This window comes from Hemiscyllium ocellatum, chromosome 45, assembly GCF_020745735.1.
Source record: "Hemiscyllium ocellatum isolate sHemOce1 chromosome 45, sHemOce1.pat.X.cur, whole genome shotgun sequence".
Taxonomy (NCBI): domain Eukaryota; kingdom Metazoa; phylum Chordata; class Chondrichthyes; order Orectolobiformes; family Hemiscylliidae; genus Hemiscyllium; species Hemiscyllium ocellatum.
Window position 1 is genome coordinate 13635675 of NC_083445.1, and position 27894 is coordinate 13663568.

Genomic DNA, 27894 nt, shown 5'->3' on the forward strand with positions numbered 1-27894 from the left:
CTACTAACTTGCCTAAGTTCCCAAGTCTTCCTGTCATTCTCCACAGTAAACAAAGGAGAAGAAATATTCATTGAGGACCTCGCCCATTTTCTGTGGTTCTACACATACATGCCTTGTACATGCTCATCTATATCTCATTGATATAGATAACAAACAGCAATAGGCACAGCACCAACTCTTGAGGCATTCCACTAGTCATAGGCCTCCAGTCCGACAAGCATCCTTCCACTATTACCCATCGCTTCCTCCCATCAAGCAAACTGTGTACCTAATTTGCCAGTACCCCCCTGGATTCTATGCGATCTAACCTTCCAGAGCAGCCTACCATGTGGAGGCCTTACTGAAATCCATACAGCCTATTTGAGGGATCCTGTTCTCTCTCTAGTTATTCATTTTCTTTTAACATACTTAAAGAACCTCTTTGGATTCAACTTAATCCTCTCAGCCCAGGCTATCATGTACTACCTTTTTTGTCCTCCTAGTTTCCTTCTTCAGTAAACTCCTGTATCCCCTCCAGGGATTCCTTGATCCCAGCTGCCTATACCTGAGCCATGCCTCCATTTTTTCTGGTCAAAGCCTCAATATACTGTCTCTGTGGAGTTTGTAAATTCTCCCAGCATCTGCATGGGTTTCCTCCGGGTGGTCCGGTTTCCTCCCACAATCCAAAGATGTGCAGGTCAGGTGAACTGGTCATGCTAAATTGGCCATTGCATTAAGTGCATTAGTCAGGGTAAATATATAGTAGAGGAATGCGTCTGGGTGGTTTATTCTTCGGAGGATCTGTGTGGACTTGTTGGGCCAAATGGCCTGTTTGCATAGTGTAGGGAATCTAATCAAACCTAATCTAATCTCGTTACCCTTGAAACTGAATAATTTGCCAGCAATATCTATTTCCAATATTGGAACTAAAAGTTATTTTCACTTCAGCATTCATTAATATTGAATGTAGATCACTCGTGGTCAGACATACCTTAAGTAAAAATAAGATTGAGTCATTAAAGACGATCAACGGAATAAGTTCAAGGAAAGTTTTGCAGTCCAACTATCAAGCTCTATATCCTGTAAGGAATATTATTCTTAACATACCAACGTACAACTTTGTTTTTTAATTCCTATTGTGCATGTCAGAGATAGGCTGAGTGCCTCATTATTAGCCTGCATGAGGTTTAACTTGACAATAAAGTCTTGGCAAAGTTGCAAACATTATTTTCAGCTTACATCATGTTGAATCTGTGCTACCACATAAATTACACGTTTCTATTATGCTAGAAATGCTCAGCAATGGCCACTCATCCATTGAAGCAAAGCAGTTGAAGAATTTAGTTACAATGTGTTCATTCACATTATGTATGTATATTCGAACTGTGAAGCTAAATGTGCAAATAAAATTATGCCACTTCCAGAAAGCTGGAAATGACAAATACTTACTTCTTACATTCTAGACTGACCACTTTGGCTTAACTCAGAAATTATTAACAGCCTTGGCTATATCCAGACTCCAGGTGACCAAAACTTGCACAATGAATCCTTAAAAGTAAAATATGCAAATAACTGGGGATTCTCATTTATCTTAACCATGTCAGCTTTTTTTTAAAAAAAATCTTGCATGTAATTTCTTGTATTCTTTGCAGGGAAGTGCAGTGGGACAAAGTGGAATCTCTGCATGTTTGCTGAGTGAGGTGTTGTGTTCTTTTTTCAAAATCTTTTCTTTTTGGACACCAACAGTTGAAAAGCTGCAATGACAGGGCTGAGTTTGAAAATAAACCTGATGGATATCATAGGAGAAGTTGCAGTTCATTAATTTTAATTAATCATTAAGTTTTGTTTCTAATAAATATGAGACATTTAATGTGTTATAGGTTATTTTTATTAACTTTATCATCAGCCCATTAAATTCATTAATACCAGGTTCCTGTTCATTCATTCATAACCCTTTACTAACCCATATTTACTTTAACACATTGTCATTTATAAACTGCAGTTCTGTAGCACATTTTACTGTCATAAGATAGAACAAATTTAAAACAATTCTTTCAAACTATCACTGCATTTTCACCCCTTATCAGCCCTTACTAAAAGCAGTGTTTACCTCTGAATAAGTGTAGCATCCCCACCATCATATCTCCATGAAATATTATAATATTAATCAGCCCTTACCAAACAGCTCCTGGACCTGAATAGATTACAGAACACCAAACAGTTCCCCCAGTTAGTATGTACCCGTTAAATACCTTTTAATTGGGTTATTATCCCTTTAAGAAACTAACTGACAAAACAGCTTTCCACGAAATTGCATGAATGAATTATATTCACACTGGCAAATAGTAAACAAATCTCATGACCCAGTTGCTGTAATCAGTTTAATATCCTTTATTCTTTTATGAAATACAGGTACAATTTTTAACGTTTTTAGAGCAAACGGGCCCAGTATTTTTACTAATATTTACTAACTTAAAAGACAAAAGGACTAACACCTCTTAATTATGCAAGCAGACCAGACAGACACTCTTAATCCCATCAGAAGTAGCAGCCAGCATTTAGCACGTTTTAACCCAGCTCCTGTCTGCCAGGGCAGAAACCCCTCAAACCTTTATGTAACACCATAGTAATGGAATTTTAGTCTATGTAAGAACTGAGTATAAAGGGACTCTTGTGAGAACTGTATTCTGCAATTCTATTGTCACCTTGAACTTGTGCTATGCTACTGAATAAAAAGATGATCTTCACCTCACCGATTCTGGTCGTTATTTGAACATGATCCCGCAACTTGGCATAAATAATACAAAATTAATTTCAAGGAGCAGACTCGGAATTGGTTAAGTAGAACATTGTAGTACTGGAGAAAGGGGATGTCTCAGACAGTTCAAGGGCAGAATTGATTTAGTTGGAGTGAAGTAACAAGAAGGGTGCAATTACATTGTTGGGTATAGTCTTCTAACCAGCAAATAGTGGAAAGGATGTAGAGGAAAAGTATGCAGTGAAACTGCAGAGCGATGCAAACATTATTCAGTAGTATAATGGGGGTATTTAATTCTAGAATCTACTCTTGGATAGTGACAGTGGTAAAGGCAGAAAGAAGTAAGCATTCTTACCGATTCAGGAGAATTTTCTACAGCAATATTTATCTAGTTCAATATGAAAAAAGGTATTAATACACTCAGCTCTTGGGAATGAGATAAAATTAAAAATCACATAACACCAGGTTATAGTCCAACAGGTTTGTGTGGAAGTACATGCTTTCGGAGCATTGCTCCTTCATCAGGTAGCTACTGGGACAGAATCATAGGACACAGAATTCATAGTAAAAGATCGAACAACTGATACAACGTATTGAACAGACCTAAGTTGTGGTTAAGTCTTTAATCACTTAGAATGGGTTGCAGGTTTTGATTCATTAATATGTAAATCCCAGAATTTATTTCAAGTCACATTCCCGAGATAACTTTAAGGTATTATAAAAATGGTGCCATCTTAGTTCAGACAATACATTAAAGGTGTGAGATCAGAGTTTGGCTGTATTCGAACCTTGGGTCAGATTGGTTCTATTTTCTCATACACATCTCTACACACACACACACACTCTCCAAGGCATCTACTCCATCACACTTATGTACACACTTTATCAAGCATACGCACATGTAAACTTGCACACTCTCTTCCCCCACCCCACCACACACCCATACTCTCTCTCACTTTCCCTCTCACACAAAAGGCATATACACAAAAAAGTCAATGAGATGAATTTGCATTTACAGATTTGTATTTGCAGATACATTCTATTTTGTTAAAAAAGCACACTATTTGTAAGCAATCAGTCAATGTGACATTTTATAATTCCTTCTGTGTCCTATGATCTGGCCCACTAACTATCTGATGAAGGTGCAGCACTCCAAAAACTTGTGCTTCCATATAAACCTGTTGGACTATAACCTGGCGTTGTGCGATTTTTAATTTTGCAAAAGTGAGGACTGCAAATGCTGGAAACCAGAGTTTAGATCAGAGTGGTGCTGGAAAAGCACAGCAGGTCAGGCAGCATCGGAGGAGCAGGAAAATCAACGTTTTGGGCAAAAGACCTTCATCCTAATGATGATGGGGGAACAGTTAGGGGACAGTGATCACTGTATCATAAAGCTAAGGGTTACAGTGGAATGGATAATGGACAATCCAGAGTAAAGCAATTCAGGGGAGGGAGGGATACCTAACTGCAGCAAGAATGGAGCTGGGCCAAATAGACTGGAACCAAAAAGTTGGCAGGAAAATAGTCTACATTCAAAGAATAGATGATTCATATACAGTCAAGGAATGTTACCTTAAAGTGCAAATAGGACAAACAAATTCAGAGCTCTCTGGATTAAACAGGAGAAAGGCATTAAAATAAAGACAAAAAGTGTGTTTATGACTGGTATCAGGTGGAAAATACAACTGAGAACCAAGCTGAATTCAAGATGTTCAGAAAGCAAGTGAAAATACAAATAAGCAAAGAGGGAATATGGAAAAAGACGGGAGACATTTAGCATGTCTGGCAGCATCAGTGAACAAATAGAGTTTACATTGAATACAGTGACCCTTCTTCAGAACTGGACTCAAAATGTTAACTCTGCTCTCTCTTTACACATGCTGCCGGATCTGCTGAGTGTGTCTGGGGTTTGTTTTCAGAGCTGTAGCATCCGCAGCTCTCTGCTTTATGAAAAAAAATTAGTCTAACATAATAGAGTTTCCAAAAGTTGTGGGAATACTTAAGGTATTAAATGAATATTGTGCATCTGTCTTTACTAAAAAAGGTGTTATCCAGGCTTTTGCAAAACAGGAAGTAACTCATATCTAGAAGGATTCAAATTTGATAGTGTGGTCATAATGGATAAGCTGTTAGCCCTTTATAGTTGACAAGGCACCTAGACTAAATGATGTGTATCTGAGAATATTGGAAGAAGCGAAAGTATAAATTGCAGAGGCACTGGCCATAGCTTTTCAGTTTTCCTGCGTGTGGAGCCAGAGGACTGAAAAAATGCAAATTTGATTTATGAAGGTTTAAGGGAAATCCTGGCAATTTCAGATCAGTCAGTTTAACTTCAATAGTGGGGAAACTTCTAGAAATAATAATTTGGTAGAATCAAAAGTCACACCAGAAAATATGGGCTAATTATAGAATATCAGCATGGATCTCTTGTGGAAAAATCATGTTTAAATAATTTGCTGAAGTTCTTTGAAGAGATGACAGAGAGGGTTGATGAGGCTGTTGATTTGGTGCACATGGACTTCCAACAGGTTTTCATTGCCAGGCTACACAACATGAATAAATGGAACAATAGTAAGATTGGATATAAAATTGGCTGAAAAACAGGGTTCCCCAGGAGTCTGTTTTGGAATCTTGCTTTTCCTGGTTTATATTAATGATCTAGATCTTTGAGTGCAAAGGAAAATTTCAAAATTTGCAGATGAAACAAAACAATAACAGCAGAAACATAAAACATAGAATATTACATCGCAATATAGCCCTTCAGCCTTCGATGTTGCACCATGCTGTGAAACCAATCTAAAGCCCATCTAACCTACATTATTCCATTTTCATCCATAAGTTTATCAAATGGCCATTTAAATGCCCGGAAAGTTGGCAAGACTACTACTGTTGCAGGCAGTGTGTGCCACACCCGTACTACTATCTGAGATTAGGAACTATGTCTGACATCTGTCCTGTATCTATCACCCCTCAATTTGAAGTTATGCCCCCCATGCTATCCATCACCATCCTTGGAAAAAAGCTCTCGCTGTCCACCAGACCTCCTGATTATCTTATATGTCTCACTTAAGACACCTCTCAACCTTCTCCTCTCCAACAAAAACAGCCCCAAGTCCCTCAACCTTTCCTCATAAGACCTTCCCTCCATACTGCAGCATCCTAGTAAATCTCCTCTGAATCCTTTCCAAAGCTAACACACTGTATGCCTTCATAACAACTCTATCAACCTGGGTGGCAACTTTCAGGGATCTATGTACCTGGACACAGTGATCTCTCTGCTCATCTACACTATCAATAATCTTACCATTCCCCCAGTACTCTGCATTCCTGTTACTCCTTCCAAAGTCAATCACCTTACGCTTTTCTGCATTAAACTCCATTTGCTATCTCTCAGCCCAGTTCTGCAGCTTATCTATGTTCCTCTGTAACCTACAATATCCTTAGGCACTACCTATAACTCTATTGACCTTAGTGTCATCTGCAAATTTACTAACCCATTTTTCCACACCCTCATCCAGGTCACTGATAAAAATGACAAACAGCAAAGAACCCAAAACAGATTCTTGTGGAACACCACTAGTACTGAACTTCAGGATGAACATTTCCCATCACCCACCACACTCTGTCTTCTTTCAGCTAGCCAATTTCTGATCCAAACCGCTAATTCACCCTCAATCCCATGCGTCTATATTTTGTGCAGTAGCAACCATGGGGAAGCTTATATAACACCTTACTGAACCTCAATCCCATCTAGTCTAGTAGCCTGTTTCTCAGTATTCTCCTTGACAACACTGCCTTTTTCCAGTGTGAATATTGCAGAAAAATATTCATTTAGCACTTCCCCTATCTCCTATAACTCCACGCACAACTTCTCATAACTGTCCTTGATTGCCCTAATCTTACTCTAGTCATTCTTATAACCCTTATATACCTATGAAAGTTTTAGGGTTTTTCGTGATCTTATCCGCCAACAACTTCTCATGTCCCCTCCTCGCTCGTCTTAGCTCTCTCTTTAGGTCTTTCCTGGCTACCTTGTAACTCTCAAGCGCCCTAACTGAGCCTTCATGTCTCACCCTCACATAAGCCTCCTTCTTCCTCTTGACAAAGAGATTCAACTTCCTTAGCAAACCACAGCTCCTGCGCTCGACACTTCCTCCCTGTCTGACAGGTATGTACATATCAAGGACACACAGTAGCTGTTCCTTGAAAAAAATCTCCACATTTCTATTGTGCCCATGCCCTGCACTTTCTTTCCCCATCCTATGTTTCCTAAATCTTGTCTAATCACATCATAATTGTCTTTCCCCCAGCTGTAGCTCTTGCCCTCTGGTGTATACCTACCCCTTTCCATCACGAAAGTAAACATAACTGAACTGTGGTCACTATCACCAAAGTACTCATCTACCAACAAATCTAACACCTGATCTGGAAAGAATAGATGCACCTGAATGAGACACAATACATCTCAGCTGGAATACTATGTATAGTTCTGGCCATCACACTTTAGGATAAATGCGAACACATGGAAAGAGTGTGCAGAATAGGTTTAAAAGAATGGTACCAGGGATGAGAAATTCTAGTTACAAATAAAGATTGGCGATGTTGGGACTGCTTTCCTTGGAGAGAAGCAAGGAGGAGATTTGATTGATCTCTCTCAAAATCATAAATGGTCTGGAGAGAGGGGACAGGAAGGAACTTCCCACTTGTGAACTGACTAAGAACAAGGTGGCGCAGATTCAAAGTGATTTGCAAAAGAAGTAAATGCGATGTGAGAAGTGAGAGGTTTTACACGGCAAATAGTTTGGGTCTGGATACATCACCTCAAAGTGAAGTGTAGGTTGATGCAATCAAGGCATTCAAGAGTGCATTAAATTATTATTTAAATTTAAACAATGTGCAGGATTGAGGCGGGGGTTTGCCAGAAGATTGGCATGCACTTATGGTGCTCATTTGGGCAGCCAATACTCCCAAGTTGGGAGACAAATTGGACTTAATAGCCTCTTCTTCACCACAACAGTTCCAAGATTCTACTATTCCTTTAAATAAAATCTGGTTTTAAAAACTGAATTCCTCAAAACTTACTTGGGTCTTTTGGTTCCTATTTTCCCTAAGATTTTATCATGATGTTTTGCACATTAAAATACATCTTGAAGAACATCCTAATTTTTTTAAATTGCTAATCAAAACTAGTTGTAATATTCTTTATCCATGTAACCAATGAAGAAGCTTTATTATTACACCTATATTTCTCATTTATAGATTGCATTATAATGTCAGTAAAACAGAGCATCGTATCTCTATCATACATTTATTGCCATATATCCACATTAATTAGAGCTAATTTTATGCAAAGGGTTTTCTGGATCTAAATTTCAATTACCTTTTCCCATATTTCCTTTAAATACATTTGACAAAAGAGACATTCATCCTATAGAAGGATAGTTTGCTATGAGATAAGTGCTGATGATTTAATTTTCTCCTGGAGGGAATGCTAATTTAAACATAAAGCGATGTTCCCTAAAATTGAATAGCTGAAATACAATGCCACTCATTAAACTAGAGCAGTGAAATACAATAATCAACACATGACTCTTATACGTCAAAATATTGACTGTATACATTATTTGAAACCTGTAATAATTAATCTACAAAATAAACTTTAACCAATTCAGTCCTCTATAGAGGGGCTGTACAAATCCACACAAATATTCCATAAACGACAGCGTGAATATTCATTTAGGGGAAAAACCGCTAAGATTTATCGCAAAACTACAGAAAAAAGTTTCTTCTTCAACATTTTCTTGAAGCAATTGCTGGTTTTTTTTGAGGACATATTTTGTAAAACTTGGACTCTACAGCAATGAAATATGTCATTTAAATAAAAAAACAGTGGTAAAACTCTTTACATTAGTGGATTTTGCCAGCTTTAGTTTCACTGAGATTTAATACAATCCTAATTCCATTTGAATAAAGTTTCAACAATTCCTTGGTGGCTAGTTCCACCCAACTTTTTTAATTGGAAAAATGCCATTGTACTTAAATAGCTAATCCTAATAAAAGACTATTTTACTCAATTTCAGAGTGAACCTTTCTATTTGACTCCACAGGAACGTGCCTTGAAGCAGGTCTCAGTAAAAGGTTATGAGTAGGTCAAAGAGATTGGTACCGAAATAATTCTGACTTCCCACTTACAATTCAAATAAAAGCTCAATAGATAATGGAATTTATCAGATTGAGTCAGACTATAAAGTAACAGGAAAGTCAAAACATTGTTACTAATGTGTATATTGTTACTAATGTGTAAAATACTTACTCTATTTTAAGCAACTTAGTCAATAATATGCAGACATAACTAAGTACAATAACAGAAGAGATGATTTAAAATAAAGACACATTTCCTGGAGTGGGGTATTTCATGACGTTCTCCATTTCATAGATATTTTCCTCATGATTCAAATTGAAAAGAACTTAGACCACGAAATGCTAAATTTGCAAGCTGGTAATGCCATTGCAAAGTCAAAAGAGGCACCTGAGACCTGGTGAAAACTGGGATAAAGTTTTTCCTTAATCAATAAATCAAATATTAAAAGATAGAGGAACATTGGAGAAGGAAATAATGTGGTTAGACTCAAATTAGATTTAAGAAATCAGAAAATAAAGGTATAGAATGAAAGCATAATGAAAATACTTTAAAAATGAAGATTTTAAAAAACCTGTAGGTAGTAACAATTTATATCTACCTGCAGGAATAAGAATCCACAGTTTTCATTACTCCCTTTTTGGGTGTTTGAAGTTGCAGGACAGTGCAGGAACATAATTCTTGTTTACAAAAGGATCTTTACATGATGAGTAACAGCCCAACATTTTTGCAGCAAGTGTGTTTTATTTTAACTCTGCAAATACAGCAACCTCTTTAACTTCAAGGAAGCTGAAAATGAACTCCCTTTTTAAGAGTCTATGGAGTGACAAATCATCCAGTAATTTGTGGTCATTTGAAACTCTCAAAGCATCTCTTCCTCATCACAAATTACTGGGTTAATTACATACTAATAACACTGTGCACATTTAACTATCGTTCTCCTCAGATCTTTGGTATGTTATTCTCTTTCTCTATTTGCTACAAAAACAAATCACAAGTCTATGACTTTATAACTTTCAATTACAATATCTCCTCCACCTTTTTTAAAAAATTCATTCATGGGATGATGGCGTCACTGGCCAGGACAGCACTTATTGTCCATCCCTAATGGCCAAGGGTGTAGTTAAGAGTAAACCACATCGCTGTGGGTCTGGAGTCACACGTACGCCAGACCAGATAAGGATGACAGATTTCCTTCCCTAAAGAACATTCATGAACTAGATGGGTTATTCCTACAATCAACAATGGTTTGATGGTTATCATCAGACTGTTATTCCCAGGTTATTATTGAATTTAAATTCCATCATCTGCCATGGTGGGATTCGAACCCAGGTCGCCAGAACATTATCTGGGTTTCCGTATTAATAGCCCAGCAATAATACCACTAGCCCATTGCCTCCCCATTGCCTGTTTTTAACAGGCTCATGTTATCTTTAATCACTTGCTATACCTGAAACATTCTCAATTCTATTTTCCTTGCATTCCATTGCTAATCTTTGAATTCCTCCTCTATTTGTGGGAGTTTAATTTATATTTTTTTGTTGACCAGGTTTGCTTCATTTTACAAGTCAGTCTTACTCAAATTAAAATACTAGTTTCTGACTCACCCTCTCAAACCAATTATGTTCTATCATGCTATGGTTCCTATTAGCAAAGTGCACCTCTATCATTAGATCTTAAAGTCATAGCGATGTACAGCATGGAAACAGACCCTTCAGTCCAACTCATCCATGCTGACCAGATATCCTAAATTGATCTAGTCCCATTTGCTAGCATTTGGCCCTTATCCCTCCAAACCCTTTCTGTTCATATATCCATCCAGATAACATTTAAATGTTGTAATTGTACCAGCCTCCACAATTCCTCTGATAGCTCATTCTATACACTCACCATCCTCTGTGTGAAAAGGTTGCCCCTTGGGTCCCTTTCCTCTCTCACCCTAAACCTACACCCTCTAATTTTGGACTGTCCGACCCCGGGGAAAAGTCCTTGTCTATTTACCCTACCTATGCCCCTCATGATTTTATAAACCTCAAATAAGGTCACCCCTCAACCTCCGATACTCCAGGGAAAATAGCCCCGATTCAAGCTTCTCCCTATAGCTCAAAGCCTCCAACCCTGGCAACATCCTTGTAAATCTTTTCTGAACAGTTTCAAGTTTCACAACATCCTTCCTATAGCAGGGAGACCAGAATTGCAAGCAGTATTCCAAAAGTGGCCTCACCAAAGTCCTGTACTTAATTAATTCATTACTAAATCTAATATTGCCTATTCTCAGAATATAGCTCCAAAAACACCCAAGAAACATGCAATCATTCAGCTTCTCCCAATCTATGAGAAAATCAAAGCCTTTATAGTTATACACAATTTTCTCTCATTGGCTTTGAGAAGTCTGCTGGCAACTCCTAGTATTTGCATCTTTTTCTATTCTGAATTTCTATAAACTTGAATGTACTCTCTTTTCAATGCTTTAATATGCTTCATCAATATTGCCACTTTTCTGTTGTCAATTTTGTTGTCTTTTCTAAATTCTGTAATGGAATATTTATCATTCAGCTAGGTCATGGAGATGGCTATCATTTCTGGATTTCCATTTCTAATTTGTTTGTTTTATTCCTTATGCTATGCCCATGTGTATAGAAGGTTGATTGCATAACAGAAACTTTGGACCTGATGCAGTTTTTGATGCAGGTTTCAAGCATCCTTGTTTTTCATAACTACTGTTCTACTTTGATATTCTAATTTTTTCAGATGGTAAAGTATTCACATTATGTTTAACACTATTTATGATCTGCCGTTGAATTTGTTGCCCTCTTGTGAAGGTAAGTGCAAAGGTGAAAGGCAAAAATTCACACCACTGACCCAGCTTGTGGGCCCCAACCTGTCACTGGGCCATTTCTCTGGAAGTGAACTGGCAGTTTGAAAGGCTAACCTCATGCAAGTGGCATGCAGTCAATTAATGAGAATTAAAAGCCCATCAAGACCTGCTGGAATTCTTTGAAGAGGTGACAAGTAGGTTAGACCAGGGAAACCCAGTGGATGTGGTCTATCTAGACTTCCAAAACGCCTTTGATAAAGTGCCACACGGGAGGCTGCTGAGCAAGGTGAGGGCCCATGGTGTTCGAGGTGAGCTACTGGGATGGATTGAGGATTGGCTATCTGACAGAAGGCACATAATTGGCATAAAAGGTTATTTTTCGGAATGGCAGCCGGTGACAAGCGGTGTCCCGCAGGGTTCAGTGTTGGGGCCACAGCTGTTCGCATTATATATTAATGATCTGGACGAAGGGACTGGGTCATTCTAGCGAAGTTTGCAGATGATACGAAGTTAGGTGGACAGGCAGGTAGTACTGAGGAAGTGGGGAGGCTACAGCAGGATCTAGACAGTTTGGGAGAGTGGTCCAGGAAATGTCTGATGGAATTCAACGTGAGCAAATGTGAGGTCTTGCACTTTGGCAAAAAGAATAAAAGCATAGACTACTTTCTAAACGGTGAGAAAATTCGTAAAGTCAATGTACAAAGGGATCTGGGAGTGCTAGTCCAGGATTCTCTAAAGGTAAACATGCAGGTTGAGACCGTGATTAAGAAAGCGAATGCAATGTTGTCACTTATCTCAAGAGGGTTGGAATATAAAAGCACCGTTGTGCTACTGAGACTTTATAAAGCTCTGGTTAGGCCCCATTTGGAGTACTGTGTCCAGTTTTGGTCCCCACACCTTAGGAAGGACATACTGGCACTGGAACGTGTCCAGCGGAGATTCACACAGATGATCCCTGGAATGGTTGGTCTAACATATGAGGAACGGCTGAGAATCCTGGGATTGTATTCAGTGGAGTTTAGAAGATTAAGGGGAGACTTAATAGAAACTTACAAGATAATACATGGCTTGGAAAGGGTGGACGCTAGGAAATTTTTTCCGTTAGGCAAGGAGACTAGGACCCGTGGACACAGCCTTAAAATTAGAGGGGGTCAATTCAGAACAGAAATGCGGAGACATTTCTTCAGCCAGAGAATGGTGGGCCTGTGGAATTCATTGCCACAGAGTGCAGTGGAGGCCGGGATGCCAAATGTCTACAAGGCAGAGATTGATAGATTCTTGATGTCACGAGGAATTAAGGGCTATGGGGAGAATGCGGGTAAATGAAGTTAAAATGCCCATCAACCATGATTGATGGCGGAGTGGACTCGATGGGCCGAATGGCCTTACTTCCACTCCTATGTCTTATGGTCTTAAGACTTATCATCAAATGCTGATAAATGTTCCAGTTGGTCTCTGTTTGTCCTGTAAGGTTTCAGGTACTAGGCCAGTTGCCTGGAAGCAGTGTCCCAGCAGCAGACCGGGGTAGGGTGGGGGCACTGGAAGTCAATACCCATGCAAGCTTTGAGATCTTGTCTGCCCCTCGAAACTGTTGTAGTCTGGGCAACTTATATACGTTGCTTAATCTAAAGTTTTTTAAAATTTGACTGCACACTCTTAAGATGTAGAAAACCATTCGCCTTAGGCACCTTATCTATCTCTTCCCTGATTAAAGTTGCTTTTTTTCTCCAGTTGGAGGAATTCCTAATGGCCCACCATTTGAAAGTACACCTTTCACTCTTAACTATACAGTGAACTTGCGCACTGGGCACTAATCTGCAAACTCGAGGAAAATCCCTACCAAGTTCAGTCTCTCAAATTCTCTGGGACCATGACCTCTACTTCAGCCTGACTGAAGGATCGTTTTCCAAACCCATAACCCAAAATTCTACCACTGGATGTTTCTCTCATCACTTTTTACCACTAGAATATATTTTGTTTTATTATTATTCTGCCCAAACCCTTCCCCTCTCTTTATTGGTTTATTACATAACGTCTTGCAAAACAAATTCCATGAGGTTTCCTTATTAAGGCAAACTCCATTGTGATTTTAAATAAGGGCAGCTTGGAGAATCTACAACAATGTCATAAAATGTTACTGTTAATTACTTTTCATGTTAAAATCAAAGCACATCAGTGTGTAGGTTGTTTTAAATAAAAACTCATATCTCATCTGTTCATGTGAGTAAGCTCTGGACTTCTAAGCTAATTCAAATCCCAATACTATCTCTCATTCACATTTAATTAGCTCCATTGTTTCATCAGTTCTAAACCAGACTGTTAGAAATCAAAGATCAAAGTGATGCAGAAAGAGATATTTTTATATAACACTTGGAACCACTTTCCTCAAGGTGGAATGGGAGTCTGAAATGGAAAATGATCCAATCAGCTATAGCATTGAATGGTTGAATAAAAGGTTTACAAGCCTTATGGTGATTTCACATTCTTGGTTCTGTTATGATGGGAACAGTTAGGACATGCTCATTTCTCCACTCACAAAGTAAAATCACAGCTTCAGCTGCACATACGTAACTCTGAGAAGTTATTTATCATGACTGAAAAGACAGCAACTATAATTTGATCCCCTTCCTATCATTTCAGGCAGAGAATTATACCAAGAGGAGATAGGAAGGTCGCAAAAAAAAAACATTTATTAAGGCAGTAAAAAGATGTGAACCATACTACAGTGAATAAGTTGTTAATCCATCAAAAAACATTTTGCAGAAATGCATCTCATTCTAGACTGTTTACACTGGTATTTATTTGCAGAGATGCATTGTTACTTCGATAAATTAAGTCTAGACAAAGCATGATTCATTCTGGCTTGAATTGTGGCTCCTAAAATTTAACAACATCGATCGCAGTCAGTAAAAGTCAACAAAGTGTTTGATGGTTGACCCCAAAACAGTACAGTAAGAAAAACTAGCTACCTGAAGAGGGAGCAGTGCTCTGAACTTCCAACAAACCTGTTGGACTATAACCTGGTGTTGTTTTTTTTAAAATTACGAAAAACTTGCACTTTATTTTGAAAATGATTTGTGGAATTTTGAACTATTTTAAAGATATTTCAAAAGAAGGACTTTTAAGAGTTGATGTCAATTATAAAGTGATCAATTAGAATTTTTTTGAATAAGAAGAAATAAGATGCATGTGATCTGGTGACCCTTGACCAGAAAGAAAGTTAACATACAAAAGCCATGTGGCCAAATGCAAAGGAGAGTTGTAGATAAAGCGAGAACAGCAGAGGCACATTTACAAGGAACTGTTTGTGATACAATCTTTAAGTACTGAAAGATGCCAAGATAGAGTTGAGTCAGGGATTATGAATTTAACTGAGTTTTGCTAGAGTCAACTAGATCATTTTATTGGGTTTGTTAAAGCAGACTGAGAAATCTGTGGCATCGAGACTGGACTTGAACCTAGCTAAGGAAGTTCTGTGGGCATGTGTCTTTCAAGTGACGTCAAAATCTGGGCACCTTGGCTGAAATACAACTGCTGTTGAATGTAAATTGAAGGTTAACTTGATTCAGTAGGGAAATAAGAAATCCTTTATATTAGAGGCTGAGTTAGAGAACTTTGGAACTGCACATGGTGAAACATATCTGTGGGATGCAGGTGCAAGACGTGGCTTTATTAAAATGACTAACATTTCTAGTTGAAGGATAATTTATGAGCTAATTAGTTTAATTTGCATTGGTTCGGATTCTGGCAAAGTTACAAAAAGTGAAGCCTTACTGGCAACCTCTTCATTTGGCAATTGTTTGGCAAAAGTAGATTATTTTGGTTTACAGTTTTGCCATAAGGATTGTAACAAAAGGCATTCCATACTGATGATGTAAATCGATAGTGGCAAATCTCTTAAAAGGACATAAGAAAAAAATGTATGCTAATATGTTTGATTGTTCTGTTGGCCGAGGGCATTTAAAAGTTACATAAAATATTCAACAGTTTGTATAAATATAATTTGTATGAAGATTCAATACATCATTCTCTATTGTTTACTTACCTGCTGCGATGCCTGAACTTGCTGTACCACCTGTGTCGGCACTCCAGACTGTGGACCAGCTGAAGAGGAGCTGGAATCCGAACCTGTCTCGGTTGGCCTCATGCTTGCTTCTAAACAAAAACAGTAACATTTCTTGAAACATGTTTGTAACCTCTGTATTTATTTGAGAAAAGTTTCTGTTTTTGAAAATCTAAAGTAACAAATTATCTAAGGACAAGAACAGAAACTGTTGCTGAACTAAGCGGGTCTGGCTGCAAGAATGGAGAGAAAACAAAGTTAATATTTTGAGTCTATCTGGAACCTGAGTTGAACATAGTACATAGAAATAGAACATTACAGTGCAATACAGGCCCTTTGGCCCTCGATGTTGTGCCAACCTGTGAAACCAATCTGAAGCCCATCGATCCGAAACTGTTCTGTTCTCGTCCATGTGCTCTCCAGCAATTTCTTTGTTTTTGTTTATTTCAGATCTCCATCACCCACAATTGTTTGTTTAAAATTATGTAAGGAATTTGAGATGTAGCAGGGACATCTTTAATCCAACACTGCCAACCTCACCCATTTAATTCACAATTCATTGTTCCAATGATATCTCATGCTGAACTTGGCTTTTTTTGCTTTACCTTTTATAAGTCAGGGTATCATTTACCAAGATATTGAGAACCATAAGAAGCAGGAGCAGGAAAGATCTTAAGGCCCATCAAGCCATCGTGCCATTCAGTACTGATTTGGTCATACCGATCTTCAGCTTCAAATCCACTTTCTGCCTGCTTTGCTGTTTCTTGATTCACTGAGTGGCCAAAAATCTGTCTATTGCAGTCTTAGATATACTCCATGATGGAATATTCACAATTCTCTTTACCAAAATTGGAGAACAGTACCTTTGTTAATAGACCAGTAAACAGAGACCTGGACTAATGCTTCAAAGACGTGAATTCAAATTCAACCACAGCACAGCAGCTGTAATTCAAGTAATTAAGAAATATGGAATAAAAACACTGATCTCATAAATAATGGTGAAATCATTAAATTCTGTGGAATCTCATCTGATTCACTAATGTAATTCACAAGAGGAAACCTGCCATCCTTATGTAGTCAAGTCTATAACCTAAAGCAACATAGATTAAATACCCTTAAATGTCCTCTGTTATGACCAAGCAAACAGCGAGGCCTGAGCATGCTTGATCATTCAATATGATCATGAATGCTCTTCTACTTCAATTCCATTTTCTTTCTGCAATAAAACAGGAACAATATTGCAGATTGCAGTTCCATACCAGCACCTAATCATGGCACTGGAATGGCCCAGACAATTATTCTTGACAAGTCCTGATATAAAATCTCCGGTCTATTACATGGAGGGCCATTCAAAGACTTTCCTCAAAGCTATGGCTACCAGACTTTCTAATAGGTAGGAACTAAACCAAGTACTATTTGGTCATGGTTCCTGAGGCTTGTTTAGGGACAGAATTGAAAGATTGTGCTTGCATGCTGAAAAATAAATCAGCTGATTTGCAAACCACAACACTGAAATCAGACATTATGTCTACTATGATCCCAGCTGATGGCAATAATGGACAAGTCAGATCACAGAATGAAATTTAGCTTGATATATCATATGTCTAATTTTTGTAGCTGGTTTACTGTGGTGATTAGTCAATCAAATATTCACACGAGGTTGCAGATGTTCTTTAACAGAACACAAGTTTATTAGACAAAGGAAGGAAACAAAGTCATACATACGTTGAAGACAATTGAAAAAGTTCTTAACATAAGTAGCAAAACAAAGTTTCAACCTGTTGCCCAACACTACCCTTGTTGCACAACATTATACTCAATTTTATTAACCTAAATATCATGCATTAAGACTCTAAAAAAGTATTTAAAAAGTTTGCAAGTCCAAATTCACTACTGGTGTTATTTCATATCTGAACAGATCACAAAATATTCACAAAATGCTGCTATTTTGATGTAAATAATTTCCATTATGTTCATCAGTTTCAGTTATTTGGTGTGATTAAAATTAATCTAATTCAGTTTAAATCATATCACATTTACTTATGTTCAAAATTCTATAGATTCTGGCACGATTCCTGTAAATTTGAAGCAAGCACACCTCACCCCGATTTTTATGAAGGGAATGAAGCATCTTCTGAATCTTCATTAATGACCTTCCCTCCATCAAAAGGTCAAAAGTGGGGATGTTTGCTGATGATTTGCCCAATATCCAGTGCCATTCATGATACTTCAAAGGTCACAGTCAAATGCAACAAGTTTAGGACAATATCCAAGTTAAGGGCTGACAAGTGGTATGTAACATTATATCTTAAAATATTCAGGCAATGATCATCTCTAGTAAGAGAAAATATAACCATCACCCCTTGACATTCAATTGCATTCCCACTGTAGAACCTTCTCTCACAACATCCAGGAGATTATGACAGATCAGAAATTGAACTAGTCACACAAATACCATGGCTACAGGAGCAAGTCAGAGGCCAGGAATCCTACAGCAAGAAACTCACCCCCTGACTCCCCAAACCCTTAAGAGGCATAAGTCAGGAGTGTGATGGAATACTCCCAACTTGCCTGGATGAGTGCAGATCCAAACAACTCTCAAGAAGCTTAACACCATCCCAGGATACAGTAACCCATTTAATTGGCACCAGACTGACAAACATTCACACCATTACCAGCACACAGTAGCAGTCGTGGATACTATTTGCAAGATGCACTGCAAAAATTCACCAAGACACCTTAGAGAGACCCTTTCAAATCCATGACTATTACCATTAAGAAGAACAAGGGCAACAAATACCTGGAAACACCACCATTTATAAGTTCCCCACTAGGCTCCATACTCAGTCCTGACTGGGAAATTTATCAACATATCACTGGGACAAAATCTTGGAATTCTCTCCCTAACAGCAGTCTGGGGTAAATCACAAGGGCAATTAAGGATGGGAAATAAATGCTGGCCAAGTCAGCAATGCCCACATTCTAATAATGGATTAAAAGGTATACATGTCCAGTGATCAACCAGCATATTAACCAAACTGCAAAGTAAAACTCATGATCTATCAAACTATGTTTCTCTCTGGGGTTTCTGAATTGTCCAAGTTACCAACAGCTGGGATCATAAGATCACAAATCATAATATTAATAACTATACACAGAACAACGTCGATTATCCGAATGAGACTGGCGGGGAGTATTTTGTTCGGATAATTGATTGTTCGGATAAAGGAAAAAGCTTTTATGGGACTCGAGATTTTGTTCGGATAAAACGAAATCTAGGTAACGAGGCTGTTCTGTACTGCTGAACATATTCTGTGAACTGAGCATAATGAATTGAAAGATTAATAAAAGTGCTCTCACCTCAGAGTCAGAAGTAAATAATATAGGCTGACAATGCAGTAAAGTGCAATAGGACTGAGATGTCAAATAAACTAAATTCATTCTTCTTTTACTGATTCGAACTAATCAATTATGCCTATAATCTCGTCAAATTATTCCAAGAACATTGGTTCAACTCCTGATACTGATGCATTATGAGTAAATGGAAAGGGAGTCAGTAGCATCACAGTTGCTGGAATTAATAAGTAAAATTCCATTTATATTGTGCTTTTCACAATTTTGCAGACTCTCATGGCACAGTGGCTCATTGGTTAGCTCTGCTGCCTCACAATGCTAGGGACCCAGGTTTGGTTCCAGCCTCAGACAACTGCCAGTGTGGAGTTTGCACATTCTCCTAGCGTCTGCGTGGGACACCTCCAGGTGTTCTGGTTTCCTCCCACAGTCCAAAGGTGTGCAGGTTAGGTGAATTGGCCGTGCTAAATTGCCCATAGTGTTCAGGGATGTGTAGGTTAGGTGCATTAGTCAGGGGAAATGTAATAGGGTAGGGGGAATGGGTCTGGCTGGGATACTCACAGGGTTGGTGTGGACTTGTTGGGCCAAGTGGCCTCTTTCTATACTGTGGGATTTCTATGAATACCTTAAGTGTTTCAGAGCATTTGAAGTGTAGTCACTGTTATAACTTGGGAAAACCTGGCAACAGATTTACACATAACAAAGTCCACAAAAGCAATGATAAATTAAGTGTTCACAACAGGTGAGTAAGAAATAGGACTCATTGCGATGACTACCATGTTAAATAACCTACCAAAGTTTGTGGCTCACCACCACTTTCTCAAAGGTAACTGGGAAAGGGCAAAAATGTTGACTCAGCGATTTCACGTGATTAAAAAAATCATGCAATAGCAGTGTCATTTAAACGAATGGGACTGGAATCGCATTGTATCCAGAAATTTGCATTCTACAAATAACCATCTAAATTCTTCAACTGTGTTAAAGCCAATTCACATTGAAGAAAGATGTTATAGCAGAACCGTCTGTACTTGGCTGAGATATCAAAGGACAAGTGGCTCCAGGAAGTCATTCACCAGTTTACAGAACTGGATTTTCAGATGCAAAGGAAGAGGTAGAAACAGGAACAAAATTGAAAAAATCGTACTAGTTAATCACTGAGATTATTCCAAACACTTGATCATAGTTGCAATTTAGAAGTATATTGTTGAAATATAACAGTAATCGAGAAATTACATTGAAAAAAATTCAAATAAAAAATCCCATGCAATGAATATTTCAAAGCATAAAATATGTGAATCACAGCGTACAATGCTGGAGGGGGTCAGTTTAGCTCAGTTGGCTGGACTGTGAAGTAGTATGATGTCAACAGCATGGATTCAAACTCCATACTGGCTGAAGTTACCATGAAGGACTCTCCTTCTCAACCTCTCCCCTTGTCTGGGGTATGGGACCCTCAGGTTAAGTCATCACCAGTCTTGTCTCTGTTTCTCTCTCTCGCTCACTCTCTAAAGCAGGCCTTTGGCCTGGTAAGACTATGGTGACTCAGCCTACAATGTTAGAAGGCTGGAGTGTACCAATTTATTGTTCTGCAAACCCTTGCCTATAAACTACCTGCCCTACATACAATTGTCAGGGATTTTTCAGTGAAATTGAGCAATTACAAAATAATTTTAACTTGCAGAACTCTAGTGACATAAAGACATCCAAGGCAAGTTGCTAAGCTTTATACTTATTTTTACTAACCACAAGTTAATCCAGGTAGTTAATACTTAATTTTGCATGCAGTTATCTGGCTTTCTTTTGTTTTTCTGTTTGTGATTTATATCATTCTTGTGTATCTAAATGCTACTTTAGACCAATGTAGGTAGGCACTTCAGGAACGGAGTACAGTACTTTGGAAGCACTGTCTTTGAAAATGATACATTAAAGTGCGGCTCCATCTACCCTCTCAGATAGGTATAAAAGATTAATGACATGATTTCAAAGCTCAGCAGACAAGTTGTTCCTCAGTGTCAAGGCCAAATTTTGCCCCTTAGTCAATATCATGTGCAACAGATTATTTGGTCATTATCTCAATATTCAAGGGACACTGCTGTGCACAGAATGGCTGCTGTGAGTATACTTCAGAAGTACCTCTTTAGAATTAAAAACACTTTAGAATGTCTTGAGGTCAAGAAGATGCCATACAAATTCATTTATTTTTCTAAGCTTTAACATGCCCTTTGATCACTAATCTTTGTTTCATGCTGGTAAAACAGATTGGTAAAGTTATCATTACTAATTCTGAATCACAGTTATTGCTCTGTCCAGTCAAAGAAAATTCAAAGTTCAGTTTATATCCGATTGATGCTATAGAGAAATTCATCGTCCAAGCATATAGCAAACATTAAATTGGAAGCTACAAAAAAGTCTTGCTAATCTATTTTTTAAAAAATCTTTCACTAGGTCTCTCTATTGATTTTGACAGTACTTTTCTTTGTATTGCTTTTACTTTCTTGAAAGAATACAGTAATTGTTTTTTTGAATAGTTGGATTTTCAAAGTTTAGTATGCTGTTGCATACATCTTTTGCACACTGCTCATTGAGAATTGATCTTAAGCTAATTTAAACGGAAATAGAGATAATCTACCACAAGAAACACTTTGTTGTAAACTGAACTTGCATCTTCTAAGCTGTTTGCTTACATTATTTGTTCTTCGCCCTGTTGTAGCTGTGATCTCACAGGGAGCATTACATTCTGACTTCCTACACAACTTTTTCCTGATCAGGTGACAAGAAGCATACTTACATCAGAGCTTGATAAGCAAACTGACATTTTACTTATATCCACTTAAGAGTTGCAACAATAACTGCAAAGATTAAATATTATTTTTGGAAAAGATACAATACTTTGTTGCATTGTACATTAATAAATACCTCAAGTGCTGTGCAAAAAAAAACCTTACTTTTATTGTTTTGATTTTGATCACAAGCTTTCATCATTCACCATTGTTAATTGCTAGGTCAACATTTCTCATTCAAACGTGCTATATCAGCTAAGGCAAATTATAGAATCTGACCACTGTTTGACTCAGCCACATGCTGATACATTATATGTCAACTGATGATAGAACAAAAGAAATACATATAAGGCAAACGGCAACATACTCATCTTAAGTCAGAATTTGCGGCTCAAGACCTGTTGCAGAAACTTAAGTTTACATCCATATATCTAAAATTGATACTGATACTTCATTGCATCTATTCAATGCAACCAGTGGCAGATAGGACACTTGTCATACACAGGATCCAAAAGGCAAACTCATGGGGTTTCCACTGACCTCCTGAGGCAAATGAAAAGTGGGGGACAGTCTCGCTCAAATATTGCTTGATCAATATTCCTGTATTGGGAAATGAGCAGTTTGCATAGAGCTGTACCCTCAACTTCCCACCCCAACTGTGCTCAAAACTACCACACTATATCCCATCGTGTCCTGTCACATAGGCCTTCAGCAAACCTCGGCCTCTCCTTGGACATATTGCTAGTAGCTACCACCTCTCCTACTGGTGCAATGGATAGTTTCCAGCATATCAGAGGATTATACCAGAATTTTGACACATGCTTGATCCAGTTGGCATTTAATTTGGTAGCCATTCCTGAAAGCAACACCAACTGCAGCATTGAATGGCAAGAACCCACTACTCCAATTATATACTTTCCAATACCACAAATGCCATACTTTCCAAAGCGAAGAAATCTAAAAATCAGAAAATTAACCTAATGTGATTGTGTTGCTCACCTCTCACCAAAATGTTGGAAGGTTCACGAAAGAAACCTGGCTACTAGTCAATTACCATTCTTTGGCAGTTGAGGAAAAACAAAATATTGGAGAAGTTAATGTAGAGTTCTGGAATATAAGAGATCGAAACCATAATGTCTCAGAATTCATTCTTTTAATGCAAAAGGCAAAATGTAACCTACCAAGTTTATACGTTTCAGTATATATACATTGATGGTCTGGATGACAGCAAGGGGATAGTGCTTGCTTCATACATAAAAAAATTTCAACTCAGAAAGCCTTAAGTTCTGGAGCATAAATTCCCTAATTCAATATCACTTTAAATTTGGAACAATCTATAAGCAATTTGTCGTGTTCAGCAACAAGCACGTAGCAGTCAGATCGATCAGCCAATCATGTTCAAGAATTCGTAGACAACAAACATGAAAGTAGAAGTAGGGGAAAAGAATTTAAATCATTAGAAGGAAGTGAAATAAGGATTTGAAAATACAAGAGATTAAGGCAGAGCTTAACTGTGATAAAACAATCGTTATAAAGAAAAAAAACCTCATTTTTAAATTCTACATTATTTAAATTTTCTTCTGAAGGTAACCAGGCCATGTGTTAGAAATCAGGCCAGGTGTTAGATTTGGAGGCAGGAAAGCACTTTGGTGATAGTGACCATAATTCGGTTATGTTTAATTTAGTAATGGAAAGGGATAGACATGTACCGCAGGGCAAGAGTTATAGCTTGGGGAAAGGCAATTATGATGCAATTAGACAAGGTCTAGGATCCATTGGATGAGAAAGGAAACTGCAGAGGATGGACACAATTGAAATGTGGAGCCTATTCAAGGAACAGCGACTGCATGTCTTTGATAAGCATGTACCTGTCAGGCAGGGAGGATGTGTTCAAACGAGGGAGCCATGTTTACTAAAGAAATTGAATCTCTTGTCAAGAGGAAGAAGATGTTTGTGTAAGGATAAGACATGAAGGCTCAGTTAGGGCGCTTGAGTGTTAAAAGTTAGCCAGGAAAGATCTAAAGAGAGTGCGAAGAAGAGTCAGGAGGGGACAGGAGAGGCTGTTGGTGGTTAGGATGATGGAAAACCTTAAAGCTTTCTATAGATATGTCAGGACTAAAAGAATGTCTAGAGTAAGATTAGGGACAGTCAAGGTAGTGGGAAATTGTGTGTGGAGTCAGAGGAGATAGGAGAAGCGCTAAATGAATACTTTTCGTCAGTATTCACACTGGAAAAAGACAATGTTGTCAAGGTGAATACTGAGATACAGGCTACTTGACGAGATGGAGGTTTCACAAGGCGGAGGTGTTAGCAATTCTGGAAAGTGTGAACATATATAAGCCCCCTGGGCTGAATGGGATTTATCCTAGAATTCTCTTAGAAGATAGGGAGGAGAATGCAGAGTCTTTGGCTTTGATCTTTATGTCATTATTGTCTACAGGACAAAAGTGCCAGAAGACTGGAGGAAAGCAACTGTTGTCCCCTTGTTCAAAAAGGGGAGTAGAGACAACCATGATAATTATAGACCAGTTAGCCGTACTTAAGTTGTGGATAAAGAGTTGGAAAAGGCTATAAGAGGTAGGATTTATTCCTCTTATAAGGAATATGTTGTTTAGGGATAGTCAACACGGTTTCATGAAAGATAGGTTGTGCCTCGCAAACCTTACAGAGTTCTTTGAGAAAGTGACCAAACAGGTGGACAAGGGTAAAGCAGTTGATGTGGTGTATATGGATTTCAGTAAGGCGTTTGATAAGGTTCCCCATGGTAGGCTATTGCACAAAATACGGAGGCATGGGATTGAGGGTGATTTGGCAGTTTATTTCAGAAATTGGCTGGCTGAAAGAAGACAGAGGGTGGTGGTTGATGGGAAATGTTCATCCTGGAGTTCAGTTACTGGTGGTGTACTGGGGCCACTGCCGTTTGTCATTTTTATAAATGATCTGGATGAGGGTGTAGAAAGATGGGTAGTAAATTTGCAGATGACACAAAGGTCGGTGGAGTTGTGCATAGTGCTGAAGGATGTTGCAGGTTACAGACGGGTATACAGATAAGCTGCACAGCTGGGCTGAGAAGTGGTAAATGGAATTTAATGCGGAAATGTATGAGGTGATTCATTTTGGAAGGAGCAACAGGAATACTGGGCTAATGGTAAAATTCTTGGAAGTGTCCATGCACACAGATCCCTGAAAGTTACCATCCAGGTTGACAGGGTTGTTAAGAAGACATATGGAGTATTAGCTTTTATTGGAAAAGGGATTGAGTTTCAGAGCCATGAGGTCATGTTGCAGCTGTACAAAACTTTGCTGCGACTACATTTGGCATATTGCGTGCAGTTCTGGTTACCGCACGATAGGAAAGATGTGGAAGCTTTGGAAAGGTTCAGAGGAGATTTACTAGGATGTTGACTGGTATGGAGGGAAGGTCTTACAAAGAAAGACTGAGGGACTTGAGGCTGTTTTTGTTAGAGAGAAGAAGGTTGAGAGGTGACCTAATTGAGACATCTAAGATAATCAGAGGATTAGATAGGAGAGTCTTTTTCCTTGGATGGTGATGGTTAGCATGAGGGGACATAGCTTTAAATAGAGGGGTGATAGATATAGGACAGATGTCAGAGGTAGTTTTTTGCTCAGAGAGTAGTAGGGCATGAAACACCTTGCCTGCAACAGCAGTAGACTCGCCAGCTTTAAGGGCATTTAAATGGTCATTGGATAGACATATAGATGAAAATGGAATGGTGTAGTTTGGATGGGTTTCACAGGTCAGCACAACATCGAGGGCCGAAGGGCCTGTACTGCACTGTAATGTTGTGTGTTCTGTGAGTTAGCTTCTATATTCGCTTTTTAGGGCTAGTGATATTTATTTTCCTGTCAATGGTGAAGCACTTGGTGTATGATGCACAAAAATCTGTACTTAAGTGGCTAATAGGCTGCAATGAAAACTTCACTTTGCAGCAGTGTCTTGCATCGGGAGAAACAGTGAAGTCTTTTGAACTAGCTAATTAGTGAAAACACAGCACCAAAATGTCACTATCCAAAGGCATACCCTGAGGTGAGTCTTCTGCTCAGTAACAAATAAGTTTTTTCTGTTATGTTTCTAAATATTTAAAAATTATGATACTTCCAAAAACTATTTTAAAAGAATTTTAACACGTTTCTAATAGTTGTTGTTTTCAGGGTCTGTCCTTTGGGTATGAAAGTGGGCTAGCTCATCTTCCCACAACCATCCAGCTCCTCTTCTCATTTCTGGTCTCTTCCCACACAACCCCCTGCTTCTTTCCAGCATTCCCAAACCTACGACACCCCACATCTTCTTGGCTCCGATGATATAGAAACAGCACTTCAGGGGAGGGGGAGAAACACCGTGAAACCACCTATTTCTTCACAAAGTGCTGTTTCTGACATTAGCCAAGACTTTGGAATTGGTGTGGGAGTTCAAAAAGAAGGGAGAGAGGAGCTGGATGGATAGATATTAAGAGGAGCCGAGTCGTCATTTGTGACTCTCATTGATTGCGATAAATCATGATATTTTCATCCACCTTGTTGGACAGAACTACTTCTCATAATTTTTAGTCACCTTGTTAAATCACATTATAGTCTTTCCAAGTAAAAATCTATGTATGTTGTGTGCAAATAAATTCTAGCTTCCATATATGTAGATTAAGCACATCTTGTGTGGAAGGCAAATATCATAATTATGATTGTGAGTTGTCCACTGTGGAAGTAGATAAATAACTTTTATCAACACAGATCAAACAACCACTTTACTTGCCTTTTACCAGACTTGTGCTGCCTTGGCACTGCTTACAATAAGACAAATATTTCGATCATATATATGAGAAATCAGAGCTTCAAAATAATTCATTACTGTAAAAAGAACAAAATACACTCACACCCAGACAAGTTCATATGCTGTATTCCAGAATATATCTTAGTGTAGCAGATCACAAAATAAAGTTCTCATAATCAGTACAACTTTCAACTACAGAAATATAACGTGGATATACTTCATATAAAACACACAGTCATTATTTTCATGAAATTATATTGAAAGGCAGTAACATTTAATTTTGTTTAAATTGCAAATTATATTTGTTTTAAGGATAAATGATAAAGACAAAAGTAAGACACTTTAAAACATTAAATTTTTCATGAATACAAAGTCCTAACATGTTAATATGCTTGGAATATTTCACCCATATTCTAAAAGAAATCAAGTTATAAATGCAAAGGCTATACTTACTGGGAGACATGATCATGATACAAAAATTATCATGATTGGACATGGACTTTTTCATTGACAAGAACTCCATTATGTTGTGCTTCATAAAGCTTCACTACCATTCGCAAAGCATCAGCTTATGTATCCAAGACAGACCTTGGAAACCTAATCTCACAGCATGACCCAGAGGACTGTCATATTTCTTATCATTAGCATCACATTTTCAAACTCCATGAGTAGTCATATTTCTCAGGTAATGAGATGGGTACAAGCACCACGCTTATGGTATTATTTTTGAAAGATTCTACTGTGTATTGATGTATTTAAAATTTAGGATTTGGAGAGTTTGTACTTTAGATAATATGTTGCCATGTATTTATAACGTGACTCATTTATCAACAATAAAGAACAGCTACCTTGATTGCGGAGGACTGGGTGTGGATAGCTATCTCTGAAGAGCATAGGTGAATATTTGGAAATGTCAAATTAGAAAATTATTCTTCAGATTTGCTTGATTATCTATGGACATAAAGGAGTATTTAGACAGAAATTCTGTCAGGAAATTGCATGGTTGAACAGAGAGAATGATAGGGTAGATCATACATGTTTTGAATAATTTTATGATGGGCCAGGTGGTTTCTTTTTCTTACAATATTAAGATCAATGAAAGGCCAATTGTAGGTCTGGCAATCACCTTAAGATGCTGGTGCAATGGTCTTCCAACGTTCCTTTTAACACACGTACAAATTGTAGGATACATCAGTCAGGATTTTAATTGAATAAACAAC

At 38.1% G+C, this 27894-nt stretch overlaps 1 protein-coding gene across 4 annotated transcripts in view; it reads right to left on the reverse strand.

Annotated features, from left to right (window-relative positions):
* rfx1a (regulatory factor X, 1a (influences HLA class II expression)) overlaps positions 1-27894 on the reverse strand; it is a 150911-nt gene that overhangs the window by 76155 nt on the left and 46862 nt on the right. For all 4 annotated transcript variants that reach the window (XM_060855316.1, XM_060855318.1, XM_060855317.1 and 1 more), the window contains exon 3: positions 15740-15849. In XM_060855316.1, coding sequence (XP_060711299.1) covers positions 15740-15849 — 110 coding nt within the window. The remainder of the gene's footprint in view (positions 1-15739; positions 15850-27894) is intronic.